Below are 27,364 nucleotides of genomic sequence, written 5' to 3'. Positions count from 1 at the left end.
ACCCAGTGGTCCTAGAATGTCACGAAAGGGCTCATTCTAACAGAAATTAAAAGTTCTACTTCCCTTTTTAAGTGACCTAAAGACTGAAGGGTACCTAGGCCCCCCTCACGCTCATTTTTTCCCAAAGTCAACGGATAAAAATTTTGAGATAGCCATTTTGTTCAGCGTAGTCGAAAAACCTAATAACTATGTCTTTGGCGGTGACTTACTCCCCCACAGTCCCCTGGGGAGGGGCTGTAAGTTACAAAATTTGACAATTGTTTGCATACAGTAATTGTTATTAGGAAGAGTACAGACGTTTTCAAGGGGATTTTTTTCTGGTTGGGGGGAGGGGGCGAGGGGAGGTGGTTACGTGGGGTGATCTTTCCATGGAGAATTTATCTTGGGGAAAGAGAATTTCCATGAAAGGGGCGCAGGATTTTCCAGCATTCTTGAAATAAACAATGAAAAAATAAATATGAAAAGTTTTTTTCAACTGGACGTAAGGAGCAAAATTAAAACAAACAGAAAATATTACGCATACGAGGAGGTTTATCTCCTCCTAAATACCTAGCTCTTCACGCTAAAGCATTTTTTGCAATTTCAACTATTTAATCTACGACCTTTGTGATTCAGGGGTCATTCTTGCAGAATTGGGATAAAAATTAAGCTTTAGCGCAAAAACCAAGGTATTGAAGAGGGGGCGAACCCTCTCATATACGCAATGAAAATATACAAATATAGAAGCTCGTTACATAAGTTAATTCGTAAGTTAGGTTTATCTCCTCCTAAATACCTAGCTCTTCACGCTAAAGCATTTTTTGCAATTTCAACTATTTAATCTACGACCTTTGTGATTCAGGGGTCATTCTTGCAGAATTGGGATAAAAATTAAGCTTTAGCGCAAAAACCAAGGTATTGAAGAGGGGGCGAACCCTCTCATATACGTAATGAAAATATACAAATATAGAAGCTCGTTACATAAGTTAATTCGTAAGTTACGTATATTTATTACTAACAAAAACGTTCGTAAAAAAATTAAAAGTTCTAGTTACTTTTTAAGTAACCAAAAAATTGGAGGGCAACTAGGCCTTCTCCCCCACTCCTTTTTTCTCAAAATCGTTCTATCAAAACTACGAGAAAGCCATTTAGCCAAAACAAAGTTAATATGCAAATTTCGTTTTAATTATTCATGTGCGGAGAGCCAAAATCAAAACATGCACCAATTCAAAAACGTTCAGAAATTAAATAAAAAAAAGTTTTTAAACTGAAAGTAAGGAGCGACATTAAAACGAACAAAAATTACTTCGTCTACGAAAGAGGCTGTTACCTCCTCAAAGCCCCGCTCTCTACGCTGAAGTTTTTTTTTATTGTTTAAAAAAGTAGAGTTTCGAGAAAGGGTCAAACTTTAGCGTAAAGAGCGGGGCGTTGAGGAGGGAACAGCCCCTTTCATATACGGAGTAATTTCTGTTCGTTTTAAGTTTTGATGTCGCTCCTTACTTTCAGTTGAAAAAACTTGTTTTTTTTCATTTAATTTTCATTAAGGATGGATATTTTACCCTTGGTTGAGTCTGAATCATGGAAAGATTTTCAACCCCCTATGACGATGGCCCCTCCCAGCTCAGCTTCGCGTATGTAGACATGTTGACAAATTCCCTCAAGATAATTTTAGGATTGGTGCTTTTAAATGATTAATCATTCAAAATAATTGGGATTACAGTATGATTGTCTTAGATGAAGTACACACATTTTGCAGATGGTATTTGATTTCCAGCAAAATTGATATTTAAAAAGATTATAGGTCCATAAGGATCTTGGGTCTATATCCCTAAAAGACCATCTCTCTAACTTCAAAAATTTGTAAAAGTTTTGCGTCTTTCGATTCGTGATCGTTCAAGGAATGGTCTTTGATTAACCATGGTTAACATTAAATGATTAATCATTAACGATTCTAAAAATCACCCAAGTTTTCTTTTGATTTGTTTCGACCAATGGATAGCAATAATCTCAACCACATTGCTACCTTGATTGCTGGTTTTTTTATAGAGTAGATTTTTCAATCATAAGCGTGCATGATCGATCTGAGATTACCCTAGAATTTATTAGAAGGCAATGCCCATTCCTGTATTGGTTAATTATATCTTCATCTCTTCAAGATCAGACCATAATTAAATTTCCATCGGGCCCAAAGTTCCAGAGCTCTGTATCCAAAATCACGCATAATTTAATAATCAGACTGATCTCAAGGTGATTGACATGCCGAATTTTTTTCAGGATTTATGACATATAATGACTGAAAATAAGATCTTCATCGGGTGCTTGAATATCTAACAATTGCCCAAGAATCCATATAGCCCTCCGCTTGCCAGCCACACCATGGACTAGCAACTTTAAAGATTAAATATAATCTGTAGAAGAAAAAGCACCTAAATTTGCATGTATTTAGGAGCCGACTCTTTGTGCTTGCTCTTGGGCCCAAAAGTAGGCAAGTTTGGAACCGGTAAGTGCGGTCCCAACTTAGTCCCAGTCTCGTGTGGCACCAGTTAGTTTAAATTTAACAGAAGCTTGTTTTGTTTCAAATTACCCTTCGTTCATAATTTAGCAAATATGCAATATAATTTTGCATCTGGGCGTCAATACAACATTATCCAGCAATTTTGCTCGGTAAACTTTTATTGTTGAGTCATCAGAGTGCAAAATATCGTAGACAAATACTATTTCGACCTGCTTTAGTCTGAACACTAAATGGAACAGTAAAAAGTATAATTGTTTAATATATGTACACTACATTCCAGTAGAATTACACACCGTTATATTCGTTATGTTTATGAGCGTCCTTGATATCAGCTTGCATTCTGTTGATGTACTTATCGGACATGGGAACATAGTATGCTCCTTTATAATCAGCTCTGGATTTCATGAGTTGTCCAACTTTCTTTTCCAGTATCCTAAAAAATACTTCTTGTAAAGACGAAGAAAGAAAAAGGAATTCCATTTGCTATTTAACTTAACATCAGAGATTACAGGGAACTGATAAGATCCGAAACTTTAGCGCTGTAATCCGTATTCAGGAGAAATAAAAAACTAATAACACCAGTTGGCACTGTACTGGTGCCCTGCAGCATCAGATTAATTAAAAACAAACTTTTTTTGACTGTTAAGACTAGGATTCCAATAAAAAATCCAGGTTTGGATCCAACCTAAACTTTTCTGAAAGCGGGAAGTATCTCTTTATTGAAACTACTTTTGTTGACTATATGATAAAAGTAAAACAAGAATAAAGAGAAAATAGCGACGTCAACCTTCGGATGAAAGTTAAGCAATAACTTCGCAGACACCGTTATTACATAATCGTCTTTTTGTAATAAAAACGTATTCCAAGCTGGCTGGAATATTTCAAAGATTCGGGTCAAAGAAAATTGAAAGCGGGTTAACATGCCTCTCATAAAAACACTGCGAACAGGAAAACACTGCCCACTTGAATTAAAAGAGTAAAGAAAATAACCTACAACACTGGCTCCCAAGAATACTGCAGTACAGGGAAACATTAAAAAGATAACAAGACTACCAACTACTTGCCCAATTCCCATTAGGAACCGTCATAATAAATTTCCATTATTTCTCCTTTCACCCCACGTTACCAACCAGTTTTCAAATACATTTCGCATCTTACGACAAACAATGATTTGGGGATAAAATCACATTTCCAATATGAAAACCTGCATTTAGTCAGTTTGTGCTGAAAATTTTTTTGCTAAGTTTTACTGCAAGCAACATCCATTAGAATCAAAGCTGTCAGCTTCGAAGCTATTCATTTTGAATTGACTGGAAGGTCTGTCTCAATGACAGGAAGCATATTTTAAATTCTGTTCTTATGTAAACTGTTCCAATTCAGTAAAATAGTTTTGAACTGGGATGGTGTGAATAGAAATCAAGTTATTCTTATGTTAGCTCAAGGACGTCAATTCGTATTCATAAAAGTAAATCCATTCTAAGTGGCAGATCCAGACTTTTTCGTATCCAGTGTTCCCTGAACGGTCTTTTAACATCGCCCAAAAGTAATGGTCATACTAAAAGTAGGATGCATATTTACGAACATAATTTAGTAGTAATTGCTGTTACCTGGGGCTTTGTGATTTCAGTCAAAGTTGGGGCCAGGGATTTGCGCCTGGGTTCTACCCTTTTAGAAAAACAAGTTTGTTGGATTCTTTTTAGGACTGAATTTTAAAGCTAACAAATATTATTTCCTTCATCTTTTGTTGCGTACAAGGGTCCAATGACCCAAAAACTCCTAGACATAAGTTTTGAGCTAATTGAAAAACAAAAACTCTGGCCCAAGTTTTTTCAGCTTGAACCAAATTTTACTTTCAATTTTTTCTTCTACACTGAGATCTCTATGGCCCAAGAATTAAGAATATGTTTAAGCAAATAGAAAAATGGGCCTTTTTTTAGAGGGGGGGGGGGGCAATTACCAATCAAATAATCCCCCGTCCAATTTTCTACGACCACCCTTTACATGCGAAGTGGTCATAAAAAAAAAACGAAAAAGCAAATACATAGGAGGTACATGGCTCTATGCACAGCAACGCTAGAGGGTTGAATCTGAATAAACTTTCTTGTCCTGAACTGAAGTGTCAAAATTTGGCAATCTAATAATGGCGAGAAAAGAGAGAAAATAATATGAAATGATCTGCAAGTAGTACTGACATCTTTAGGGCAATGACAAAATTATAATATCTGCAATCGTTAGCATCAATAATAATATACAATATATTAACTATATTTTAATAGTATCTAATATCTAATAATCACAATATCTTAATTTATGGGGGGGGGTCAAATTTTCTACATCAAGTTCGTCAAATCAAGTTATAGAAACAAAAATTTTCAGTTTTAGCGATAAAAATTTTGCGTTACTAATAAACGGATCTTTTTACTATTTTTTTTTACGAGATGAATTATGAATCCTTTTGTTTTAACAAACTTTACCTTTTGGAAAGGCAAACACACATAAGACAAATATCAAACACAATAAAGGACAAGAAGGGTTAGCATATGTTAGACTTGAGCCAAACTTCACGTCATCCAGTACTTCTACTAATTAAGAAACACCAGTCGAAGGTGTAGCCTTTTCTATAGTCCTCTTTTCAGCTTATTCTTGTAACTTTGTCAATAAAAAGACCAGCTTTAGAAAGATGTTTTCTTAATCCTGCTGTATTACGCCAAATGGCATCGAGTCTACTTAGTTTGGTTTCCAATAGAACAAGAGGATAGTGTCGCAACTTAATTTTGTTAAAAGCGTTAATATATTAAAAGAGTTAAAAACAGCTTTCAAGTCACGTAAAAAGTTCTTTGAGGCTGCTTTTCTATGAATTGGTGATTTTTTAAAGAGGGAACGACTTCGTCTGGATTGACCTGATTCAACAATTTTTTAAGTTATACAAACTATTAAACAAATTTAAAATGTTCAAATAAAGAAAAAAAATGAGACCTTAAGTTCTTTCCATGAACTAAGAAATAAATGGTGTCGAAAATCAAAACTTTTTCTACAATAACCAATAGATGAGAAAAACGGCAATAATTAGAAAAAAAATTATAGGATACAACTTGCCTCATTCTTCTTTTGTAGTCTTCTTGATACAGTTTGTGCAGCTGAATCTCGTATTTTTCTTGGTAAGAGGGCCAATACTTTGCTAAAAATCTCTGGATTGGGTACTGAAAATACGAACTATGTTATAATTTGGAAACAACGCATATTAATACGAAAATAAGGGGAACAATTTCAATCAAATAAAATGTTAACTGAAAACTTTCAACAATTGATTGATAACAACAAAACTTTGGTATGGGTTACTGACCCGACAAACAAGACTACTTGTCATTGGCTTCTGAAATATAATTAATTAAACAAAATAAAGCTTTTCTGATAAAAGTAAAGACCGAAGATGAAACTTAAAAGAAACAATTATTAATCAATTAATTAAACAATTAAGAAACAAGTCAAAGAAACAATATAAAACTTATAAAACTTAAATTAATTATTAAACAATTAAGAAATAATTAAAAGAAACAATATAGAACTTAAAAAGAAAAAAAATTATTACTATTATCAAACAGTTCGCGGTAACAAATTACACGTAAGGAGCGACTCGGCGCAACAGTAACCAAAACTCTAAAAGTAGGAATTTCGCGAAAGTTTAATATATCAAAGGAATTCGCTATTTATGCTGATTCCTAATAAAAAAATTTCATTCAGTTTGATGTTACCCTCAAAAATTTTTGGATTTTTGGGGGTGTTGGGGGGAAACACCTCCAAAAATCCAAACAATCTTAATGAAAACCATACAATCAGATTCAGCATATCAGATGACTCTTCTATAGAAGTTTCAAGCCCCTATCTAAAAAAATGTGGAATTTTATATTTCTTCCCAGAAGAAAGATCGCGATACGTTTTTATTAATTTTTGTTTTGTTCTTTTTCCAACTAATTTGTAATTGCTTCGGTCCTAAATTGGTGGTTCTAAAAAATCGAGAGATGAATCATTTTGAGGGAAATCAAAAGTTCTAGCCCCCTTTTCAAGTGACCAAAAGGATTGGACGGCAACTAGCCCCCATCCACGCTCCTTTTTCCCCAAAGACATCTGATCAAAATTGGAGACAAGTCATTTGATTCAGCATAGTTGAATAGTGCCATCGCGACATTTTTTTTTACATAGCGTAAAATATTATCTTCACATTCCTAACAGCACAGAGGTGAAAAGATTAAACGGGGCATCATGAACCTTGCCAGCAAATTTCCTATTTATATACAAGATTCCAATGTAATTAAACAAATAAAACGTTAACTGACGAGAACCCCATTGTAGAGGTCAAGATAACCAGCCGTGTAGAAGATCAAAAGTTATGCAGAGTTTCCATCCATATGAATAATAATAATACCCCTACCATCCATCTCAAATTATTTAGTAAAAATATTGTTAAGGATTTATTCAACAAAACTATTGTTCATTGAAAATGTTTACTATATATTCAAATTTTGTCAAATTTTATTTACAATCCAAAATTCTCACTTTCAAGCAGAAATAGGGAAAGAGCAGGACGCTACCAATCATTTTTTAAATGTTGATATAAACAATTTAACAACAAGAAATCGGGGGCATATTGGGTCAGTAGCCCACGTCATATTTTGTTCGGGTTCTGGACATAGTTTGAAAAACGACCAGAAGTTAAATATAAATATAAACAAGTTTTTTCAACTGAAATTAAGGAGCAACATTAAAGCTTAAAACAAAGAGAAATTATTCCGTATATATGGAAGACCACCCCTCCTGAATCCCTCAGTCTTTACACTAAATTTTGACTTATTTTTCCCAATTCTTTAGGAGCAACTGCTGAAACACTAAGGCCATTGAATTAGAAATAATGTTTTTTAAAGCATGAAAAAACCTTAGCGTAACGAGCGAGGAATTACGGAGGGGACAGTCCTCTTCATACGGGACAATTTCTCTTCGTTTTAAGTCTTAATGTTGCTCCTTACTTTCAGTTGAAAACAACTTTATTCTTTAATCTCTATAATAATCAAGATGACAGGAAAGAGGTATTGGAAATAAAATGAATTTTTAATATACGTTACTAATGGTATTTCACAAAAAAAAAACAAAAAAAACACTGAAAACAAACTGTTGTTGATCAAATCTGGAGCTTCATGAGGAAAAATCCTTAGATTGTCCCAAGCTGTAACTTATAGTGAAGTAATGATTTCAATTCCAGCAAATCAAGATTTTATTGAACACATATCTTTTCAAAAAACTCGTTTTTTTATTTAATCACTATAATAATCAAGATGGCTGGATAGAGCTATTGCCAATAAATTGAATTTTTAATTTTCGTTAATAAGAGTTTTTTCACCAAACAACACTGAAAAAAAAAAACTATCGATGATCAAATCTGGAGCTTCACAATCCTGTTATACTAGTATCTTTAAACTCTTTTAATTTTGACTTGGACGTGATCGAATGCTTAATGCAGTATGGAAAAGATGCCCTTCTACCAACCTGGATGCAGAACCTGTCTTTGGACTGATTCCCATATTTCCTAAACAATTCAACTTAACTCTTCTGGAATCTTAAAGATACGCCATTTTAACACCATGGATGTACATATTATCTTTTGATTTAGTTCAACATCCCCTCAAGATTCCTTGAAAGTTTCAATTTAATACCCTAAGCTATTCCTAAGAAGTTTCATCTTAGTACCCTTAGTCATCCATGAGATATTGAAGGCACGTTATTTTGACAACCTGGATGCACATAGTGCATTTTTACTTAGTTGACCATCCTCCTTAACATTCCATAGAGGTTTCAACTAAATATCCTTACTACTACTACTAAAAACTCCCCACAGCACCAAGCCACCTGAGGCCAACACAGCTACGCAAGCCCCTCCTCCATCCTAATCTATTCAAAGCCTCCCTCTGTACAGCATCCAAGGAAGTCCCATTTCCCTTAAATCTTTCTTTACGACATTCTCCCACCACAACTACGGACGACCTGCTTTCCGTTTAACCCTAGACGGTTGGCCAAAAAGGACAATATTTGGCAAATACCCTTAGCTGTTCCTAATCTTTTGCAGATATAGCGTATTGACAATGGCGCCTTTTGATGTACTTCAAAATCTTCCTCAATATTTTGAGAAAGTTTCCACTTAATGCCCTAAGCTATCCCTGAGATATTGAAGATATACGACAACCTATTTGAGAACAGTATCATTTGATGGTATCTTTTGACCTTGGAAGAACTACCTTTCATTTACAAAATTATCAAAAAAAAATCCAAAATTTAATTTAAGATCTTTTAAACATAACGAATTATATATTTTAAAAGATCGACTACGTCATGATACAAAGCAAACAAAGAAAATTGATATAACCCACTCACACCTATGTTAGGTTTGCTCCGGGTATCAGGAACCGAAATATTTTAATGCAAAATCAGCAAATCCTGTGTTCTTCAAGAAGCCATGAATAGAACTCAGGGTAGTCGGCTACACTAAAGCAATCATTTTTACAAAGGAAATTTTTTTTTTAAAAGGGATTCTGCTTGTCTAATTCTGGACAGTTCCTCATAGACACTCCTACTATTGATGCTTCCAATCCTTAAAAAAAAGGACTGTATATGTTTAGAAACAATAAAATATGAAAATTTTTCATGCCATTTATATCCAAAAAACAGGAACCTTTTAAGTTTACCCTGTTTTTGCAAAAACAGGAGTGTGAACACTCTGATCACCATCAGTTTAAAAGGAGTACGGAGATAATAAAAAAAAAATTACTGTCAGGGTAGAGAAGGTTTTATTTTAAGAGAAAGCTCTTCTTGCTTTGAATTTTTTTAGGGTGATACAACTTGCAATTAAAATATATTTTACAAAATTTATTCTCAAGTGAATCATTGTAAATCCAAAAAGTAAACCAATACCACTGATAAAACAGTTATTACACAAAAGGCCTATTAGTGGCCTACACTTACAAATAAATTGTAACTCTGATCTCATCCTTTTTGCCAGATTTTATGAATTCAAATGCAGTTTACCAAGAAATGTATTTAAAATTAAATTACTAGGGGCCAAAATCAGTGGATACATTCAGGCGTAAAATCGTTGTTTTGATGTTTTCTGCCCTGCCATACTTAGAATGCATATACTTAGAATGGGACACTGGATACTTAAATCCGATCACTTACCTGATAATATTCGTATTCTTTTGGCGTATAATCCTGAGGGGTTTCTTTGAGGGTGGCAGGCCCAACATATACATGATGATAAAGTATCAAGAGACTTGCAGGTATTGCACCCAACATTACATAAAAGTAGGCAAGATCTTTCCAAAGGTGATAAACCCATTTCGTTGCTGTCACATGCATAACATGGTGAGTTCCTGCCTGTCTTGTTTGTTGAACAGTTACTGAAATATAAGGTAGATGATTAGTTTTAGCAACTGAAATACAAATGCATATGAGACCTTTTAATAACATTAAATAAAAAAACTAGTTTTTTTAACTGAAAGTAAGAAGTGACATTAAAACTTAAAATGAACAGAAATTACTCCGTATATGAAATGGGTTGTCCCCTCTGCAATCCCTCGCTCTTTACGCTAAAGTTTTTAAGTGTTTTAAAAAGTAGAATTGTGGCAAAGAGTCAAACTTTAGTGTAAAGAGCGGAGGGATTTCGGATGGGACAGCCCATTTCATATACGGAGTAATTTCTTTTCGTTTCAAGTTTTAATGTCGCTCCTAACTTTCAGTTAAAAAAAACTAGTTGTTTTTTTTATTTAATTTCTGAACGTTTTTGAATTAATGTATGTTTGATTTTGGCTCTCCGCACATAAATTATTAAAACGAAATTTGCATATTAACTTTTTTTTTTGGCTAAATGGCTTTCTCTTAGTTTTGATCAGACAATTTTGAGAAATAAGGGGTGGGGAAGGAGGCTTAGTTGCCCTCCAATTTTTCGGTTACTTAAAAAGGCAACTAGAACTTTTAATTTTTAACGAACGTTTTATTAGTAAAAACTATACGTAACTTAAGAATTAACTTACATAAGAAACTTTTATATTCTTATATTTTTATTATGTGTACGAGGGGGTTTGTACCCTCGTTAATACCTCGCTCTTTACACTAATCGTAAGTTTTGTCCCAATTCTTTAAGAATGACCCCTAAATCAGAAAGGCCATAGAATAAAATAACTGAAATTACTAAAAATACTTTAGCATAAAGAGCGAGGTATTTATCTCCTCCTAAATACCTCGGTCTTTATACTAAAGTATTTTTAGAACCCCTCATATGCGTAATAATCTCTGTTTGTTTTTAAGTTTAAGTGCTACTTCTTACTTTCAATTGAAAAAACGTTTTCATGTTTATTTTTTCATTGTTTTTTTATAGTAATGCTAGAAAAACCTGCGCCCTTTTCATTGAATTTTTTTTTCCCATGACATATTCCTCCAAGGAAAGATTCTTTCACATGGCCCCCTCCCCTCAACCCCACCCCCAAACCCAAAAAATCCCCCTGAAAACGTCTGTATACTTTCCAATAACTATTACTGTATGTAAACACTGGTCAAAGTTTGTAACTTGCGGCCCCTCCCTTGGGGATTGTGGGGGTAAAGTCATTCCCAAAGACATAGTTATTATGGTTTTCGACTATGCAGAACAAAATGGCTATCTCAAAATTTTGATCTATTGAATTTGGGGAAAAATGAGCGTGGGAGGGGGCCTAGGTGCCCTCCATTTTTTGGTCACTTAAAAAGGACACTAGAACTTTTCATTTCCGTTAGAATGAGCCCTCTTGCGACATTCTAGGACCACTTGGTCGATACAGTAACCCCTGGGGAAAAGAAAAGAAAAGAAAAAAAAAATAAATAAATAAACACGCACCTGTGATTTGTCTTCTGGCAAAAAATACGAAATTCCACATTTTTATAGATAGGAGCTTGAAATTTTTGCTATAGGATTCTCTCATACGCCGAATGCGACAGTGTGATTTTCGTTAAGATTCTATGACTTTTACGGGGTGTATTTTCCAAAATGAGGCAACTTTTCCCAGGCTCGTAACTTTAGATGACAAAGACTAAATTTGATGAAACTTATATATTTAAAATCAGTATGAATATTTGATTCCTTTGATGTATCTTTTAGGATCAAAATTCCGTTCTTTAGAGTTTCGTTTACTATTCAGCCGGGTGACTCCTTACTATAGTTTGTTACCACAAACTGTTTGATAGGAAAATGAACCATTTTTTTTGGCTTAGTGTATATATGAAATGAATGACATTATATATGGTTAACATGCCTGTTTAAAATCTTAAAATAGGAACTAGCTAGAAAATAATTAAAAAGAATTGAAGAAATTACATTTCATTCAAAAACCTAGAATAAGGTTAAGCTAATGGGCCTTAAAGAAGGCCTATCAGTGCAGGTCTTCATACCAGTTGGCATCAATAACAAGCAGCATAAGGCAAATTTGAAACCAAATATGGGGGAAAACACACAACAATATCAAATCATACTTGTAGACCAAATGCAGAGGGTGTCCCCTTTCCCATGAAAAACTTTGTTTTTCACCTTCTCAATTCAGAGAGAATACAATAACAGTACAGCCAACATGCCAAAGGAAAGACAAATCACTATCAGTTTGGGATCTATTAACAAAAATATGTCCACAACCTTAGAAAGAGATCCCAGTTCATCTATCTTTATATCAAAATGACTGCTGTGTTGTAAAATTAAACTAAATTTACCTGTAGAATCTTGTTAAAATATTTTAGAAAGTATACACAAATAAATGGTCAGTCATTTAAATATCATTTAGGCAGTCCAAGTTTTTCTTAGAAAATACTTTTCCTGACAGTTCTTTAGAGCTCCTTAAACATGCACTGACTCAAGTTTATGAAAAACTGATTCCTTAATTCCAGATAAAAAAAGGGAACCACTGTACTCTGATTCCTGCCACTCATACATAGAAGCAGGACAACAAAACTCCTTGATATTCACAGAGAGTTACCAAAATTTCGAAGTTTCAGAATAATCCTACATGAATAAAGAAGAATCTTAATAAATTCAAGTTTATTAATCATTTGTTTATTAATCTTCTTTATCATTTGCTTTCATAGACCCAGTCTCAATATTAAAATAACAGAGACTAGTCAAAACCTTATGGTAACAAACCCATATGGATGCACAAATTTGAAGCCTGGAAAATTTACCTCAAATAGTGAGATAAAACTATTTGTTCTCATTATTTGTGATATCTCCAACTATGTGGTATCATAAGTGATAATTTATAAGGAGATTACTACAGTGTTTTGAACTGAATACTCAGATTTTGGAAGCAGATATTTATATTGTTTATTTCCCAAGGGATAGATGCATATTATTTGTTTATGTTAAACAGACGTGTTCTTGTGTTTTTCTTTCTGTATGCAGTTACCAAATATTATATTTTTTCCATAACGTCATAGATTAAGTCTGCCAAGCCGTTTTTCATGTATTTTCAGAGATAGCCTGTTTTGAAAAGAGTAATAGCAAACAATCAAGAGTCATATTGGTACTGGAAGGATTTTAATCCTTAAACTGCTGGGGATATGTGATTCGAGTACCCACACTTCCTACAGGTTCTATCTACCGCGAGAATTTTAAAGCCAGTTATTACTGAGAAGAAGCTGCCAAACAGAATCTATCTGGATTAGTTACACCCAGTTTAGTCTGTTCAATGAGAAGTGGATCGTCCAGCAGACCATTCAAGCTGCTTTAACAGTGATTAGTATTGTTAAAAAGCAATTGAAGTTTCAAATAGATAACTTACTCAGATATCATACTGACTGTTTACAGAGAAAATCCTTGGTTAAAGTGGACACTAGCCTTATTTCTGTTGCTATCACTTTGTGAGCAAGTCTGTGACCTCTAATTGACCTTCTCCTAGCCCTTGGCCTGCTTCATCAAAAACACCTGTTTCAGCTTGTTCAATGGCTCGCCAACAACGTTGTCGTGGTTGTATAATGCCACTAAGAACCTGGGAAAAACCGCCACAAAATAGTCAAACACTGCAATGCCCACAAAAACAGACAGGTTTGCAGTAGAAGCCTGTGCTATGGATGAGCGTTCAAGAACCATTTCGTGCGATAAATGTGATGAAGGGCTTAGTGCCGAGGGCCTCTTGATGTAAGACGTGGAATATCAAAATTTGAATAAGATGAGCCATAAATTGGGAAGTGTCTAGGTGTGCCCTATGTGTAAGGCCAGTAGTGCTAACAAAGTACATTGAATTAGCACCAAGAGGAAATGTGAGACATGGTTGTATCACTCAGACAAGACATGTACATCCTTGGACACCATAAGCCCAAATTCAAGATCTTGAGGAGAGCATCAAAATAAAAGGGTATATGTCTGAAGCAGGGAACATAGGGGGTCGCGTTGTTGCTGAGAAATTAGAAGCCAATGTTCATAAAAATATCAGGCAAGAACAAAATATACACAACACATGCCTGAAACTCGTTGCATATGACATACCACCTCAAGCAGATGACACACATTTCATATGAGAATTCCTAAAGAAAGAGTTCAACGTTGATGTTGGTTAAGAACATTTGACTTGACTTGTCAAAAGCAGAAAACTCTGCACCTGAACTTCTATTAGTTCAAGCAAGCAGAAAACAAAAATACTTAAGCTCTTCCACACCAAAAATATGACATAGCCTCCAAAGAGGACTGCCAGAAAAGAAAGGAAATAGTGGAGGAGATAAAGACAAATAACTTTGTTCTCACTGCCAATTTTGGGAGTGAAGGGAAAACACCTGTAGCTCAACTTGCTGCTGTTGGCAACATTACTAAGAAGATAAACAAATATGAAAAAGCAATTCGGGTGCTTTAAAGAAATTCTGATTCAATTGCTCCAAACTTTGATAAACTCAAAGCTTTTTGTTTTGATTTTAATACACACATTATTTGTATTTGTGAAACATGCCCAAAAAACTCAGAGCAAAAGTTGAAGGAATTTTATATTCATATCCCTGGATTTATTTTGTGTAGCAACTTGGATAACTCTGAATGCTGTAAAGGAGTTGCTATAAACTGCAGAACTTGACTGAGAGCTGAAACTGTGAGTTATCTTCTTATTCACCCTACTAGTATTTTGGTTTTGAATTTTTGTTTCAAACTCCATATTGGATTGGAATCATTTATACTAGGTGTAACTTACCACAGTCCATCAGCCCCTGATCAATTTATTTCATACCTATCCATGTCTGGTCCATTGTCCAAAATTAGTTCAAACAGGCAATCAACTGTTTTTCTGTTTTGAGATTTCAACATGCCTGACGTCAATTAGGTTTAAGGAATAGGGTACACTCCCCCAAAGTAGCCCATCTTGTGTTGTCATAAATTCCCTTGCCAACAACCTACTAATACAGATTGTGGACCAACCAACACAATTCAGACACCAACAGCAACCCTCTAATTGGCCATATAATTGTTAAAGATGGCATGAAACCAGACCCAGAAAAACTAAAAGCAATCAAAGAAATGCCGAGACCTCAGTGTCATGAAGAGCTACTTATGCTCCTGGGAATGTTGAATTACCTAGCGAAATATATACCAGACCTTTCTATCAGAAACAAAAGCCATCAAGACATACTCAAATGCAAGCTATTCTTGTGGAGCCAAGAAAATGATAACACTCTGATAGAACTTAAAGAGTCTATCATAACAAACATCCCCTTCTTCAACTACAAAAGCCTAAATGTTGAATTGAAGGTTGATGCTTCCAGTCATGGCTTGGGAGCACATCTCTGTTCTGATGGAGAGGTAGTGGCCTATGCATCCTGTGCACTCAGCAAAACTGAGCAGAAGTATTAGTGTATGGATTCAAGCACTTCCATCACTACTTGTATGGAAGACGTGTGAATGTAATCACTGACCACTGCCCTCTTGAAACAATTGTTTCAAACCCTATCCATAAGGTTAATGTTACAAGGGTACAAAGGCTAATGTTACAGCTTCAACCATACAATTACCAGCAGTTCCTACCAGGTTCAGAAATACCAGTTGCCAATGCTCTCTCCCATCTGCATCTCCCAGATATTGACATTAAACTGGAGACAGAGATATATGTTTATGTACATCAGATTTATAGACAACTAGCTGTTGGGGTATATATATATATATATATATATATATATATATATATATATATATATATATATATATATATATATATATATATATATGTTTTTAACTACGTAAAACTTGCGAATATACAACATTCTTTGCTGTCCCATTGTCTGTGCATATAAATAGATTGTCAGGTTTACCGACTCTTGAACATGCAACATATAATGGTCCATGGGAAAACAATCCGTATTCAGATCTATACCTCATGATTCTAATGATTGCCCTTGAGCTTTGTTGATGGTGATTGCTAATCGACCATTCCCTGAGTCGCCATCATCATTTATATATCCCCCTGTGCACCCCAGCGTCCCCTTTGTAGTTATGTCCCTGTGTCCCGGTCGTCATTTATATTCCCTGTGTCCCGGTCGTCATTTGTGTCCCGGTGTTCCAGTCTGTGATTTCTCTTTGAGTGTCCCGGGCGTCATTTATATTCCTTGTGTCCCGGTGTCCCGGTGTCCCGCACGTCATTTATATCCCCCTGTGCCCCCCGGCGTCCCCATTGTAGTTGTGTCCCTGTGTCCCGGTCGTCATTTATATTCCCTGTGTCCCGGTCGTCATTTGTATCCCGGTGTCCCGGTCTGTATATACATTCGTTTTTTAGTTTTGTTTTTCTCCTTTATTTTTTTCCTTTTTTCTTTTTTAGTTTATTTAGATTTTTAGATTTTTTAGTTTTTTTATTAGTTTTTAGTTTTTTTGTAGTTTTTACCATTTTTTTGGTTTTTTTAGTTTTTTTTTTACTTATGTCCTGGTCGTCATTTATACTCCCTGTGTCCCGGTCGTCATTTGTGTCTTGGTGCTTTGTTGATTGCTAATTTATATTATATTTATATTTATATTTTTTATATTTATTAATATTTTTTTAGTTTTCTTTTTCTCTTATTTTTCAGTTTTTTCCTTTTTTTTAGTTTTTTCTTTTTTAGTTTTTAGTTTTTTTTTGTTTTTTACCTTTTTTTAGTTTTTTTAGTTTTTTTAGTTTTTTAGCTTTTTTAGTTTTTTTATTAGTTTTTAGTTTTTTTTAGTTTTTGCCTTTTTTTAGTTTTTTCAGTTTTTTTTAGTTTTTAGTTTTTTACCTTTTTTTAGTTTTTTTTAGTTTTTTAGCTTTTTTATTTTTTTTTCTTTTTAGTTTTTTTTGTAGTTTTTACCTTTTTTAGTTTTTTTTCTTCTTTTGTATTAGTGTGAAATAATTCAGACGTCATATGCGGACAAACACGACGTCACTCGACAGACAGACAGACAGACATAACCCACAAACAACTTATTTTTATATATATTTATTCATATTTTTTTAGTTTTCTTTTTCTCTTTTATTTTTCAGTTTTTTCCTTTTTTTTAGTTTTTTTCTTTTTTAGTTTTTAGTTTTTTTTAGTTTTTTACCTTTTTTTAGTTTTTTTTAGTTTTTTTAGTTTTTTAGCTTTTTTAGTTTTTTTATTAGTTTTTATTTTTTTTGTAGTTTTTGTCTTTTTTTATTTTTTTCAGTTTTTTTTTAGTTATTAGATTTTTACCTTTTTTTTAGTTTTTTTTAGTTTTTTAGCTTTTTTAGTTTTTTTTTTCTTTTTAGTTTTTTTTGTAGTTTTTACCTTTTTTAGTTTTTTTCTTCTTTTGTATTAGTGTGAAATAATTCAGACGTCATATGTGGACAAACATGACGTCACCTGATCCACACACAGATCCACACACATACAACTTATTTTTATATATATAGATTACCTATAAGCAATGAGAAAATTGCACGAATTCAGGAAGAAACTGTCAAAGACAGTCAACTGAGTGTCCTATTGAAAACCATCCATGAAGGTTGGCCAAAGTGCAAAAAGACATGCCATTCAGAGGCATGTCTGTTCTGGAACATCTGACATGAACTGTCAACTAATGTCATATTCAAAGGCGAGAGACTGGTGATAACAAAGGTATTGCAGCCAGACATCTTGAAGCAGCTCCATGCTGCACATCTTAGAGCAAAAAAACACAACAGGCTAGAATGCTAGTCTACTGGCCAGGCCTAAATGTGGACATTGAGGGATATGTCCCAAGTTGTCAAACTTGTTCCAGAAATATGATATCAAACCAAAAGGAGCCTATGATCAATCATGCAATACTGGCTCTTCCATGGCAAAAAGTCACATCTGACCTATTCACACTAAACAGTAATGACTATCTAGTGACAGTTGATTATCACAGTAGTTTTTTTTTTAAGTGGACAAGCTTGGCTCCACTACCTCAAGTGCCATCATCTCTAAACTCAAAGCCCAATTTGCCAGGTATAGCATTCCATCTATGCTCCTCTCTGACAATGGCACTCAGTATTCCTCAGTAAAATTTCAAGAGTTTGCAGAGACATGGGGATTCACTCACAAAACATCAAGCCCAATATATCCCTAGTCCAATGGTCTTGTGGAGGTAACAGTCAGAACAGAAAAGAATCTCATGACTAAGGTGTCAGAAAATAATGAAGACCCATATTTAGGTCTGCTCGACTACAGAAACACTCCTGTGGATGGGATAGCCTTGCCATCTCAACTTTTAATGAGTTGTCAACTGAAGTCCCTTCTACCATGTACCTCCCTCCATTTAAAAAAGAAAGTACTTAGCATACGTAAGTTCATGGAAAAACATATGCTTCTTCAAAAACAGCAGAAGGATCACTACAACACAGTGTCTAGGTTGTTGCCATCAGTAGAACTGGGGCAATCAGTTTATGTGCAGAAGACACCAGGTGGGAAGCAGAGCACAGCAAGAATAATTGCCAAGTCTGTGTCTCCTCAATCCTATGCAGGCGAGACAGAGGAAGGATCCTATATATACATATACATATATATATATACATATATATATATATATATATATATATATATATATATATATATATATATATATATATATATGTGTGTGTGTGTGTGTGTATATATATTGACAAAGTTTAATTCAAAAACTATGGGAGCTGTCCCATGGCCCTCTATGGCCTGAGGAAAGCTCTATTAATCCATTGAAATCAAATTTAGGTATTTACACCCCCCCCCCAAAAAAAAATACCTCCCCATATAAAATACCCAATAAAAAATTTTCATGGAGGGAGTTTTCTGTGAGGGAAATGTCTGGGAAGGTATTTTTTGGAGGGGGTATAAACACCTGCTCCTGACTTCCAACAGGTTAATGGAGCTTTCAATTTCAGGGCTTTTCTCTGGCTGGGTGGGTCTGGCCCTGGTAAAATATCAGTAGAATTCTAGCAAATATTGTTAATATTTTCTTTTTTGGGGGGAGAGGAAGGGGAGTTGGACCAAAGAGGGCCAGGGGCCAGTTCTCATAAGTTTTGGAATAAAATATTGTTAATATTTTTTTTGAGGGGGGGGTTGAGGGTTGAGCCATGGTGGGCCAGGGTTCAGCTCCCATAAGTTTGGAATAAAATATTGTTAATATTTCTTTCAGTTTTTTTGGAGGGGAGAGGTTGGACCATAAAGGGCCAGGGGTCAGCCCCATAAGTTTTGGAATTGGTCTATAACATCATTTATAATTCTGTTTCTCAAAACAAATCAAGCTGAAGTCAAATCTAATTTAGCACATTATAACCCTTTGCAAAAAATATACCTGAAAGCTGGTCAAACTACAGAGTCAAAAGATATAGGCTATTTGGAGTATTTTTTAGAATAAAGGATAAAAAGGATATAGATCCTCCAGAGCCATTGCTGGCACATAGGGTGTTGAATCAAACTTTCAGTTGCTGGGTGTTTATACAGGGACAAGTGGCAAGCTTGTCACCCCACCTTGCTGCAGCAGGGATTGAACCTTGGGCCCTGTATTGCCAAGCAGAGCATCAATCCACTGTGCTACAAAAGGTTATATTTTTAGTGCCTAGGAAAACCAAATTCACACTCTTGTAACTTGATATAACATTATTTTCCATGGTGGTTTTCTATACCAAGTTTTATGATGGAGACAGGTGGGCTATTTTACACAAGAAATTTTTTGAGCAGAGGGGATTTTTCAGAAGGAAAATTCTAGCACCTATTCTATGTATTTTTAGATTCAAAGCAAACCAAACAGATACCTCAATTCAGAGTTACTTTTTCAGAAACTTTCTCTGGGAATCATCTGTTTTGAAACCCTAGGCTTTTTTTTCTCTTGGAAGTATCAATGGGAATTTATCTTTTCATTAAGAATGTGTGTCACATCCAAAAGCCACATAGCCCAGAACTTGACAATCTCCCTTCTGTAACTTGAGCTTATTAGGACTCTTTGAGGAATTGCAAAAACCAACACAGAAAGCAGGTGTTGAAAAAAATTGGATTTTTAAGCATTCTTACATAGGCTATATCTATGCCATCATTTTACTAGATTAATTGAAAAATATTGTCAAATTGTTAATCAAAATGAAAAAATAAAAACTTCCTGTATCCTAAATAACTTGATTTGCATATTTCATATTTGGTTATCTTACAAGTTGAGAGCTCTGGGTGCAATGGGTTCTGGTAAATGTTTTGGGTTCTTAGGTGCTGGGCATTAAAGTATTGTTTGTCATATTTGAGGGGCTGAGAGGGAGGAGGGGGAATAAAGTTAAATAGAGTGCTTTTAGAAATGATATAGCCTAAGTTGTTTAGTATTTTATTGTACATCTTAGATGTACATCAGGCCATTAAGTCAGGGCTTCCACTTCTCGTGTTTTCCCATGAGATCTCATGTTTTCGGAAGATTTCTCATGTGAAAAAAAATTTGTCTTGTGTTCTCAAGTTTTTCTCATGTTTTTAGAGATATTCAGGTTTTTCTTCTCATATTTACCTTCATTCCATATAATCTTCTGATTTCTGTTGAATTTGAGCACTGTCTAACTTGACATTTATGATCTTTTGCAATTTTCTGGCAAACTGCAAAATATGTCTTCATTATCTGTAGGGAATTTCATTTCCACAAACCTTAATTAATGAATGTGTTGGTAGCTTGTCCTGTGACTCACCATTGTTGTGTTCAAAAAAGGGTTGATTTGATTTAATTCTCAGTTTATAACTTCATCTGATCTGATCAGGTTCACTGGATAATTTGTGTACAATAAGGATGTTCTTTACCTTATGTGAAAGGATTTTTTTAAGGGTAAGTACTATTGCCTCAAGTCAAAGACATTTTTCCATACCTAGTGTGTTATTTTCCTTATTAATAGACCCTAAAGTGTTATACTATACTTACTTACCTTGGATTTTTATTGTGTTTGATTTGTTTCTAGTTGGTGATATATAAGTGTAATTCCCTAGAGATTTCAACGTGTCCTGATTTCGACTTTTTTTTTTTTTTTTGTCGCTGTTGCCGCTCCGAAGTTGCCAATATAATTTCTTTTGGGCGAATTTGAAAAATCAGCCAAAAAGTCGGCAGCCGAAAACGTTTGGAAAGTTTGGTTATCATATTCAAAGTCCAGTGAAATTTCGTCAAAAAGCCACCAACAGACCAGAGAATTGAAGATTGTGTGATTTAAATGTGTTTGTCTAATTAGGCTAAACTTACAAGACCTCTGTCAAGAGATTTAGATAGTAAATGACTTCAGCATAGGCTTCAGTCTAGTCAAGGTTACTCTGCTGAATTTCATCGGCTGTCGAGTGAGGATTGGTTGTCTGAAGAATTATCTGGATCTAAAATCAAATTCTTTTGAAGAATTTTCCATGCAAAGCGAGCCGCGAAATAATATTCCCGATAGGTAAACGTACACAGGTTGTAAGCAGAAGAGGGGCGGGTGCCCGCCGCAAGAGCCGTACGTACCTGCTGGTATTTAGTTACCCTTAAATTGCGGGGAATAGGTGAGCAGGTCCCGACGCTTCCCTTATACTTGTGTACGCTATCCGAAAATTGCGTTGAATGCTGTGACGTAAGCGATGGGGACTCTCGTACGCAATGCTGTACTGAACTTTCTCACGCGATCCATGCAAGCGGGGAACAAAATTGAAAGCATTGTTAAGCGAGCTGTGGAGTTCTTTGATCATGCTGAAATTCTTAGTGCGAAGGAGAAACTTATAACGCTTGCCAATGAGATTGGTTATGATTACGTCTATCGGAAAACGGCAAACGATTCTGATAACGTGATGGAAATGGCGAAAATCCTAGCCCTTTGCGCTAAAGAGAAAAAGCCCTTGCCTACTTTCGTAATTTTTGATCCGCAGGAAGTGCCCACCTGCCCTGATGAAGTCAGTGCCTGCGTGAGAATAAAAGTAAACGAGATGTGTCGAAAGTTTGATGCCGGATTAGGGGCTATCGCGGATAAGATCAAACTTGCATCTGAACAGTGTGCTCAGCAGCTCGCCGGGGTATCGCAGCAATGTACTACCATAAGCGACGCTATTTCCCAGGGCTCACCCACTCCCCGTTCAGCAGCGAATCCGCCATCAAAGCCACTTTACTCGGTGGTTGTGAAAGCAAACGATATGCCGCCTGAGTTAACGTCCCCACAATCCCGGAAAGACTTCTTTGCAAAGGTTTGCCCTAGCGACGTAAGCTCCGATTCTCTTACTCTGAAACGTAGCAACGATGAATGGAAGATTCTTGTCCAGTCTCGAGATGCCGCTACCCAACTTGCAGAAGCAATGAAAAGGAAGAACATAACCACTAAAGTCAAAGTTCCCCAGTTTGTCGGTATCATGAAAAGAGTACCCTCTTCAGTTAGCGAGAGTGAACTCTGTCAAATTGCTGGTTGCGACAAAGTGGCGCAATGCGGATCTACGAGAGCGTTCAAGTTATTCTATGCAAGTCGACAAACACTTGAAAACGCTATCGCGAACCCGCTGAAGATTTGTTTAGAACTGTTCAGGATTGAAGAGTTCCGCTTTCTACCGAGGAGGTGTTTCAAGTGCCATGCTGTTGGTCATTTAGCAGCTGACTGTTCGCAACCAGAAAGGTGTTCGCGCTGCGGTGGCGATGGTCACAGCTCTAGTAAGGACAACCCATGTAGTAATCCGCAAAAATGCCTAAACTGCGGCTCTAGTAGACACTCTTGCTACCATGCTGCTTGTCCCTTTAACAAAGCCCAGCCTAACACTAGCACGTAAATGGAAAATCGAATATTCTGCTGGAATATGAACGGTAAAGTGTTGGACAGAATCCCCCTTCTAACTGACCTTTCTAAAGAATATAACTGTATTTGCATACAGGAACACTTTCTGACCGATGATAGTGTAAACCTTCTAAAGTTTTCCTCGGATATGCATTACCTCGTTCAACCTGCGCGAAGATCTGGGACTCGGGGTCGTCCCTCTGGTGGCCTAGCCATAATCACGCGCTCTAACTCGGGGCCCCCCGTGTGTGTCGAGCAGAATGAATGGTTCCAAGCTGCCAAAATGCATGGCGTGTTTTTCGTAAATGTTTATTTACCAACCAATTACAATGACATCGCTTCAGAAAAGAAGTTTGCAAAAGCATGCCAGAAGCTCGGAAAGTGCCTCCTCAGTTTAGTCCAGAAATCATGCCCTGTTATAATTCTTGGTGACTTTAACTGCAATCTCGACGATCATTCCTGCCCTCGGGCTGTACTATTGCTGAACGCCTTACCAAGCGGATTTAAAGTTGCTAAGAAGGATAAGTGCTATTCCTATATCAGTACCGCAAAAACCGTCTCAAATCTTGATCATGTAGTAACTTACAAACTGGACCTAGAGTCAGTCTCGGTTGGATCTGACGGTGCCTATTCGGATCATTTACCTCTCTCTTTTGCAATACCAGCTGTCAGTCCCCAGTGTGCTCCAAAAACCAAGCCTGAGCCAGCACGTGATTGGAAAAAAGTAGTCCGTGAGCAGTTCCAGCTCAATTGTGAACAAATTTTGAAGAAAATTAAAGTGCCTTTCCACCTCCTACAGTGGGATTGTGACCTAACGGAAAGCGAGATACGCCTGCAACTGAACATGTATTTCTACGAAATTTGCCACTCCTTGAGAGTAGCTGAAAGGGTTGCTGTCCCATTACGTAGCGTCCGACGTGGGTCGCGAGTGAAAGGATGGGCCTCTAACAGTGAGCTTGTGAAGGCAAGAGCAGCTGCCAAGTTCTGGCTGGGGGTTTGGCACGAGTGCGACCGGCCAAAAAGCGGGGTAGTCAATGAATTGCGGGTTTATACAAAACGGCGGTTCGCGAAAGAGCTACGAAAACATCGTAGTAGCCTCAAACGGGAAACAGTTTCAAAAATCATTGAAAACCCTAATTTGGTCTGGAAGCTCCGTGCCAGGCCTGTAGAAAGTACGGGACAAAATGCTAGTGATATAGATGAGGAAATATGGGTAGATTATTTTGCTGCTGAATTCTCCCCACCAGATGAAGTGAAAAATAAAAAGTTTAGCGAAGAGCTCGATCAGCTTATGACGAAAGAGCATAATTACCTCGTGATTTCTAGTGCGAAAATAACCCACCTTTGTCAAAAATTAAAGAAGAAATTATCCGCCGGTGCCGACCAAATCTGTGCTCTACACCTACTGAATGGTGGTCCAGTTCTATCGGAGCATTTAGCAATAGCTTACCAAATTATACTAACACATGGTATTGTACCGGACATTTTCTGTTTAGGTGTGATCACTCCAGTTTTGAAAAAGGGTAAACCTGCTCATGAACCATCGTCATACAGACCCATTACTGTATCATCTGTGTTTTGCAAGCTATTTGAAAAGCTCATAATTTCGGACATTAAAGCTAGTTGTAAAGTGCCTCCCCACCAGTTTGGATTCCAAGCTGGCTTAGGATGTGCCCATGCCTTGCATGTAGCTGCAAATGTTCTACTGGATGCCCACATTTCGAAAGAAAGCCTAGCTATAGGTGAATATGATGTACAGCGGGCTTTTGATTCGGGTATCCATTCTCAGAATATGGTTGAGCTGAGAAAGTCCGGAGTTGACCGTGCTATTGTCAAACCCTTGAACGACATGTATAGTAGGCTCAAGGTCCGTATTAAACTGTCAGGTAAATTAAGTCGTAGGTTTGCTGTGGTGAAGAAAGGTATAAAACAGGGAGCCGTATCATCACCTGATCTGTTCAACAACAGCATATCGACGGCCCAGTCAAAAGTGGCCCCTTGCTGTATTTTTAAAGGCATTGACGTGTCCCTAGTTGGGTTTGCAGATGACCTTCTAAACTTTTCAAGAATTTTGTCTTCTTTGGAATCTAACTTTAAAATTTTGGAGATGGAGTATGATGAAATTGGGTTGAGTTTTAATGTGACAAAATGTGAAGTACTGTTATTTAACTGGAATGCCTCTCAACCCGAAATCCAACTAGGGTCACAGGTGGTCATGCCCTCTAAGTCAATTGTATACCTGGGTCTGCCGATCGGTGAAACTCTTCAGCATACACGAGCACTGCTTGTAAAGCACATCGAGAAGAAGATCAGGTCAGCTTATGGAGCTTCGGTTTCCTCCAAGCGTAATCTAAATAGGTCGCTGCGTGCACAAATATTTGTTGCTGTTGCCTTACCCCATGTTCTTTACGTTTCGCCGTTCTGGAAGTTACTTACAAATTCGAATAAAGTAACTATAAGAAGAATATTCTTCAGGTACCTCAAGTTCCTACTTGAGATGCCATTAAGAACAAGTAATTCTTACCTAACGAGGCGGTATTCAGTACCTGACCCATTTACTGCGGTGGAAGCGTGTCTTGAAAAGTACCGTGATAGAGTAGTAGCGAGTAACCACCAGTGGACCGCCATTCTTACATAGTTGTATTATAGTTCCTTCGTGATTATTTTCATTTCAAGAAGTTTCGTTGTGTTTTGTATGTGCGTTTTCTTCTCTTTTGTTTTTTATCCGTCTTTTGTTCAATTGTGACGGGTTTTTCCAATATATTTATTATTTATTTATTAGTACAAATTTGAGTACACTATTCTCATGGATTGTATAGATATTTGGTATTTGCCAGATTAATAGCCAAGTCTATATCAAAATAACAATTTTGAGTGCCAGTAAAATTGGCTTCACAATATAGGAGGATGGCTTTTAAGATGTGGGCCAAAGCCAGCCATACCAAATCTGTTTTCAAAGGGACAAATCTGTTTCCAAAGTGCCAATGTGTTTAAATTTTATGTCACTGTGTTCAAAGTATATTATTTTACTTTTCTAAGTGTGTTATTTTGTTCTGTTTTGGGGAGACCAGAAATCGCAAAAAACGGATAGAATGGAGGGATCAATGCATTAAGAACCTGATCAAACTGACTTGTAAATAAAATTTTACTCAGTCTGATAGTCATGGGGGAATGGAGGAAGGGGGAATCTGGAATATTGAGGCATGAATAAATTTGGAACAGTGACTGGGGAGTACAGCCCTCCCCTTATGTTTTCCAGAATTCTCCAAAATTCTGGAAACCTGAAAGTTCAAAAGCCCCCTTTTTCCAGATTATTTTGATATACTTTTGGACCAGTTCATATTCCAGATGACAGGAAGAAGACATCAAAAAATAATCTGGAAGCCCAGACTCTGGAAGTTCCAGGAGGTGAAGACCAGACTTAAGACTCTAAAACATATTTTTGATTCTACTTTGTTCTGTCTCTCTATTACTGACATTTTTACCACCAATAAAAGTTGTATTGGTGGTATTATACAACTTGTATGTAAGACAAAAAAGCTGTTTTTTCCCTATATATGTTTTTTCTTATTTGCTGGTGACTTCTTTGACCCATTTTTGGGCTCATTAGTGGCTAGTTTTTCCTCATCATTGTAGACTCCCCAAAACTTGTTTGGGAGGCAGGTTCTAGTAAGAAGTAAGCATGATGTGGTAAATACATGAGACCAAGAATCTCCTTTGTAGGTGCAACACCAAACCAGCCCCAAACCCCAGTGAGTAAAAACCAGACACTACTAGGAGTGCAGAATACATGCCTATTAGTTGAAAGCTGAGTTTAAATAGAACTGAGTGATATAGTGATCTGCTGCCAAATTTGGGTTTCATTTGAACACTGAATTCAAAATATAAACAAAAGAAAATTCTCATGCAAAATCTCATGTTTTTCAAGTTTCAACATTCTCATGTTTTTTGGTTATGATAATATGTTTTTGACAATTTCGAAGTGGAAGCCCTGCATTAAGTATTCAGGAGCCTCACTGTCAGAAAGGTGATCATTATATTTGAAAAGAGCATAAGAAATTCAAGGGCACTAGTCTACTTTTATTTTAATAAGATGTTCCCTATAGAAGAGTGATACCAATTAACTGTTACCTTCTGTTATTACAGTCTCCTTCAGAGGAGGCTACAGACAAGAATGCTACCAGGAATCTCCAAGCATAATTAGCCTAAGGTATGCTAGCCTACCAAATCGCTTTATTTGAATTTAAAAATGTAAAAACGTGCTATATAGGATATACTAAACACATATGAATGAGTTACCCAAATTGAGAGTTCCTTTACTTTCGAAATTAAATACTGATTAATCACCTGCTTTAACTACATTTCCTAGAAGTTTGGAAAATGCACCCATTTTGTAGAAGATTTTCCTTTAACTTTTTCTATCTGCTTAAAACTAATGCCTGAGCCCAGAGTTGCCGCTCCACGGCGACCACTTTGTGGTGCTGCTCAAGTGAAAATAGATGTTTTTGTGGTACTATTTGCTTTTCTAAAATAGTTTTCAAAGAGACAAGTATAAAGGATAATACAATACGCTTTTTAATGATAGTTTCTTAAAGTTGTACTGTCTTGTGGCAATATAAATTTTCTCGCTAAAAAAATCGTCAGCATG

General features: G+C 36.1%; 1 protein-coding gene across 1 annotated transcript; it reads right to left on the bottom strand.

The window, feature by feature from the left end:
• Positions 1–2,725: 2,725 nt before the first annotated feature.
• Positions 2,726–27,231, bottom strand: LOC136027351 (NADH dehydrogenase [ubiquinone] 1 beta subcomplex subunit 5, mitochondrial-like). Its single transcript, XM_065704509.1, has 4 exons — positions 27,064–27,231; positions 9,716–9,936; positions 5,591–5,694; positions 2,726–2,927 (listed from the first exon to the last, which is right to left on the bottom strand). The coding sequence occupies exons 1-4, from the start codon at positions 27,104–27,106 to the stop codon at positions 2,780–2,782; spliced, it is 516 nt and encodes a 171-aa protein (XP_065560581.1). The 5' UTR covers positions 27,107–27,231; the 3' UTR covers positions 2,726–2,779.
• Between the last annotated feature and the right edge of the window lie 133 nt (positions 27,232–27,364).

This window comes from Artemia franciscana, chromosome 5 (genome assembly GCF_032884065.1).
Source record: "Artemia franciscana chromosome 5, ASM3288406v1, whole genome shotgun sequence".
Lineage (NCBI taxonomy): Eukaryota > Metazoa > Arthropoda > Branchiopoda > Anostraca > Artemiidae > Artemia > Artemia franciscana.
Note: the sequence above shows the minus strand (reverse complement) of the source record. Positions and strands in the feature narration are given on the sequence as shown.

Bases quoted from the DNA above. Each gene is read 5' to 3' on its own strand.
- LOC136027351 (XM_065704509.1), bottom strand. From the start codon at position 27,106: ATGGGTGCATTTTCCAAACTTCTAGGAAATGTAGTTAAAGCAG. The intron at 9,937-27,063 runs GTGATTAATCAG...CTTATATTTCAG, and splicing joins AGGAAATGTAGTTAAAGCAG to TAACTGTTCAACAAACAAGA. The intron at 5,695-9,715 runs GTAAGTGATCGG...TCGTATTTTCAG, and splicing joins AAGAATACGAATATTATCAG to TACCCAATCCAGAGATTTTT.